This window comes from Poecilia reticulata, linkage group LG7 (assembly GCF_000633615.1).
Source record: "Poecilia reticulata strain Guanapo linkage group LG7, Guppy_female_1.0+MT, whole genome shotgun sequence".
Classification (NCBI taxonomy): Eukaryota; Metazoa; Chordata; class Actinopteri; order Cyprinodontiformes; family Poeciliidae; genus Poecilia; species Poecilia reticulata.
The window spans coordinates 6,330,438-6,335,573 of NC_024337.1; the positions used below are offsets into that span (position 1 = coordinate 6,330,438).

The window sequence follows — 5,136 nt, forward strand, 5'->3', positions numbered from 1 at the left end:
CCACGTGCGTTCGTCTCAATCTTTCTCCTCGCTACAGATAATCACATGGATGTTAAAGGAATTGTTGTCGGATGTGATTTGAGAAATGAATTATAATCACTCCTAGTAGATGTACACTTGCACAACTCAGAAAAAAAAGGTACTTGTTTGGGATTATGAATAAATCACTTTTAGATGAGTACAGGTCATGGTTGTTGTTGTTCTGTTACACGTCTTTCCATTGAGGGAACTGGGAAATTGATTTGAGGAAGTTCTTGGATGAGAAAGCACCACTTGCCTTAGGCCAATAGAGACATTTTTTGAAAGCCATAAGCAACGTGCAGTAATTTTCATAAATACTGAGTAACTTACAGCTGGAGCGCTGAAACAGCTTAAAAAACATTATGAATCAAAACAAAAATAAACCATTTAATAGTGTTTTGGGTGTTGGGAGAAAAATTGGTGAAGTCTCTTCAGCAGCGTCTCTTCATTACACTATATTAGAGCAGCCAATCCAGTGTCTCTTTTAACATAAATGTCATTGTCAATGGCTAAAATTCCAGACTTGTTAGATCAATAATGTAGTATGCCCAAAACAGGTGGTAATTATTAAAAAAAAAAAGTTGCAGCTCAAGTTGCGGCTGACTAAGTGGCATGATGACATAAAAATCACAGAATGTAAAACAGCTAGGAGTATTAGGAGTAACTCAGCTTCTGATCATTTCAGGACACCTATATGACACTTCGCATCTAGCCAGATAATCCCTAAAGAGCACGTTTCTAGAAGTAAAATTCATTTAATTAATTTATCACTGGGCTTGAAACAACCACAATGACATAAAGCATTTTTATCTTCTCAATGCCTCCTACAAGTGACGAACACTCTTTCCAAAGAGAAACACTGTTGAGCTGGAATTAAATAAATGGTAAAACACTAAAAACTATCTGTGTTCATTTTGGTCTGTGTTGTTTTGGGTGCTTTTAAAAGCCTCTTGAAGGCAAAAGCACAGTTTTTTTTTTTGTCATTCAACGTTACACATCCAAAAATTGCACTTCTTTTTATTGTGGCAGACTTCTCAGGATCTTTCTTCAAATGCAACAGCTACAACATTTCCACACATGACTTCGGTGATTACACAGGGAAAACCATCTCCACATCTTTTCCCTCTTGTGGTCCCATATTCCCGTGTGCACAGGCCGAGGCAGTTATCAGGCCGAGCAGTGTGGCGGCGGATCAGGGCGGGTGGGGCGGGGCGCTGTCTGAAGAGGAGTCCGACAGACCGGGTTCTCCCAAGCTGATAACTTTGTTCTGGGCCAGTTCAGATGACATCATGACGGATGGTAATGAAGATGTTGGCACGGGGGGCAGGAAGTCTTATCTCCTACGACGGCACCATGATGTTGGGAGGGCTGGGTGGATGGGGGTTAAGATGGCCGAGCACACCCTTGTAGTTCACGCTACAGCACACTGACGCTTCACTTCGGTTGACTTGAATGGCTGTCACTCCCCACTTTGCTCTCAAACACACACACGCACACACACAAACTGATCTGACATGAAGTCTCCTCCTGAAGTTGGAAGAGGTGGCGGTCATATTAAAGGCCGAGCCAGACAGAGGCCTGGTCACTGTGTGTGACTATCATTTCTTAGCACTACAGAGAATCTGTGAATGTGCAGAAATCCACCGTGGATGCTTGTCAACCAGACGTCTGACTTCAGGTTTGTGCTGCATGCAAATCTAGAGTCTTGCTTGTTTAATCAGTTTAGCAGAAATAACTTTTAGCTAGCATGAACAACCCCCACGCCCCCAAAAAGAAAATGCATGTTCACTTCAAACTCATGTTCCATTCAGTAAGAAATTTGCCTTATCTTATTGTTTTGCTCTTTTACTTTTCTTTCGCGCATTTCAAGAAGGATATTTTTCTAGTTAATATGTTCCTGTGTAGCGATTTTTATGATTTGTGGAAACTCCATTTGGGGCATACTTGTGTTAAGGATTCTTGGGGACTTAAGTGATCCTTTTTTCATTAGATAAAAAGTAGAAACAATCTACTTGGATTATAGTTTATCTATATTCTGTGGTTATCCTTACTTCTAATGACTGCTAGAAGTAAGAATAATTCAGGTGGTGGTTAAAATTTAAGCTTATATTATCTATTGTCACTGATTTTTTAAAATGTAATTATATGACTTAATATTCTATGACTGCTAAGAAAGGGCAAACAATTATACCACTTGCACCTACTTAAAAATATGCTTAGTTTGGTATATTTTAGATGTATTTAATTTTTTGGAAATGTTTAGGAATTAAACAGATGCTAGCAACTAAATAAAGTATATGCTAATATAATTGTTCCCAAATAGCAACCCTGAATAAATATGATCTTCAAAAACTGTTTTAACTACATTGCAAGTATAAATATGTAAATAAATTACATGTTATCTGCATTTTTCACACAAAAACAAGTAATGATGCAGCATAACAAATAATATGTTCAGTTTTTTTATTTTTATTTTTAGAGCACTCCTGGTTCACTGGAAGTGTCCCAGTGTCTACTTTTAAGGACTACAAGTCTATTTTCTTTCAGTCTCTCCTTGTTTCCCAGAAACAAATGGGACATCTTAAGGGTAGGGAGCGAGGTGAGGTGCAAGGGGATTTCTCTTTTATAAGGTGCCTTTATAGTCCTGTTGGCTTTTAAAAGCACTCTTAAGAGTGCACACCATATTCTCAAACACAACAATCAGTAAAGTGGGGGCAAAATAAGGGACAAGGACAGCTTGATGCCAACGGTAAAATGCCAACCTCTCAAATGATGGACTGCGTTTCTTTATCTTGAGCTCAAAAACGGGAGAAACGTTAAAGGACAAGCTATAAAAATGGTTTAGATTAACAAAATACATTAAATAAATTAATCGCCAACACAAACCACTTTGCTCTCTTTTGATTTTCTTGCAGGATTTTTCACTTCATTGATGATGATGTACAGTCAGTCAGTTATCGGCCAAACTGTAGATGATATGTCAGCTTTCAGTGATGTGTATGATGAAGGGCACGCTGCGCCTTGAATCAAACCAGGCTATGTAAACATCGCGAGAAGATGACATCAAGGCCGTCGCCTTTTTGGCACAGTTTCCAAGTCAATAAATCGCAAGACCCGGGGAAAGCCTCCCGAGTTGTTTCATATTGACTGCAGATCAGTTTGTTTAACTCCTGATTACTAATCACAGCTCACTCAGAGTCAACCCCCAGTGATCTAGGGCTCTTATCCTGACAGCGACGGTGGTTTGCATGCTGATGCATCATCCAAAAGTTACAAATAATGAAAGCTGAACAGGGTTTTGGACTGAAATGCTCTTGAGTGCTTGTGTTTGTTTGAGGCCGTCACTTTTTCAGTATACAGTGTGGGTTTTACAGTATTTCTTGAATTGAACATTGGCATGATGACAATGTGCTGTTGACAAGCATACTTTGTTAAGATTCTGATGTTTATTCATGAAAAATGATGATTAAGTAAAGTTTCTTTTTAATGTAATGAGTTTTTTTTTTTTTTTTACCAAAATGTCAGATACTTCAACATTCATTAGCTTTGAAAACTGTTTTTTTTAAGACATGCTATACATCACCCCATGGCCAAAACAAGGTTGAGTAAACTAATGACATGCTAATCATATTTTACAGCTGATGTTTGTGCAGGGATTCCTTGCTGCACCATGTGTCGTCTCTTGAACATCTTCCTGGCTCTGCTGAGTCGTTTCCTGTTCGCCGCCCATGGAGTTGTTACAGTGTGTCAAGTGGTGACCGTCAAAGGGGAGCCTGTCTACTGGCTGCTGCTTTCAGGTGTGGCTCTGCTGGGTGTGGAAATGGCCCTCACCCTCAAATGCACCCGCAATGCAGAGTGGAAATGGTAATGTTTCAATAAAATACAACGCCACAATTACATCAAGGAACAGTGTTGGTGTCAGAATCAGGTGTGAAGCTTTAGTAAACAAGATAGTAAACAAGACCTCACATAATAGTGTTTCTAGAGTCCTCCACTTTAATAGTCTGGTAACACTGAAGAAAGCCGCGGTAAACAGAGTAGATCAATATCAGCTTTGGTTGTAAGAGCAGGTTCACGAGAGGCTGAAAGGTAAATATTTGTTTGGAGCCATTCCGACTCAGAAATCAGCTGTAAATGACTTATTTTGCATAAACTGTGGCCAAATATGCAGCTGATTCTAAGCAAAGACATAAACGGCAAGAGCTGAAACTAAATCACTGCTTACTGGTTATTTACAAGCCAGCATTAGCATTGCCAATTACAAAAGCAGCACTTTAAATACTCACAAGCAACTGATTCATAAATAAGAATCAACATTTTTTATACATTTTGGTGCATATTATTCATACACAGAGAAAAATGTAGAGCAACTTTTGGTGTTTAGATAACTAACTGTTGTACGACATACAAAATGAAAGTATTACAAAATAGTGAAATGAAAGTCAAAGTAGAATTGTTATGATTAGAAGTGAATAAAAAAGTAGACATACTTGTCTTGTGTTGGAAGGACAAAAGTATTACAGGAATGACAGACCTGAGTTTGCACACAGCCACAACCTTGAGAATGGCCTAAGAAGGTTATCTCCTTTTAACCAACATAACCCTAAGTGCCACTGTTGATTCCAAGATTAAACCAAACTTGAAAGACTTCCCAAATGTGAAAGAAAACATTTTGGAAAATTATCAGACACAAAATGTTTTTTTTTTTTTAAAAAGAATTCCCTTCTCCTCGGTAGCTGTGGGATAAATTAGCAAGAAAAGAAAACAAAGTGGATTCCACAGTGTCTGTCTCTTTTTAAAGGCTTGATATGAGGTTTTAGGCACAATTTGCAATATGTTCTGCATGGGGCGGTAGTAAATTAAAACTTGGAACTTGTCTACGAGCAACTCGTAATCCATCTGCTCAGAGCCACGAAGAATTGCTGAAATTGTCAACCTGTTCTCAGAAGCTCATTCCCGTCTTTACTGTCTAGCAAAAGCAAACCTTGTCATTTGTTGTGTCGCTGCTCCGTCTTACACTGAGCCCAATGTTGCAGGACACGCTACCGTCAGTCTGTCTGTGTAGTCATGGAGCAAGCCTCTCCAGCCAGCCTGAGTAAATATACGTATTATATA

General features: G+C 38.8%; 1 protein-coding gene across 2 annotated transcripts in view; it reads left to right on the forward strand.

Annotated features, from left to right (window-relative positions):
- The first annotated feature begins 3,658 nt into the window (after nt 1-3,658).
- Nucleotides 3,659-5,136, forward strand: part of LOC103467040 (transmembrane protein 26) — a 4,707-nt gene continuing 3,229 nt past the window's right edge. The window contains exon 1 of one of the 2 annotated variants that reach the window (XM_017305687.1): nt 3,659-3,885. In XM_017305687.1, the coding sequence (XP_017161176.1) occupies nt 3,692-3,885 (194 nt within the window). In that variant the 5' untranslated portion in view covers nt 3,659-3,691. The remainder of the gene's footprint in view (nt 3,886-5,136) is intronic. The other variant, XM_008413090.2, reaches the window with a different exon arrangement.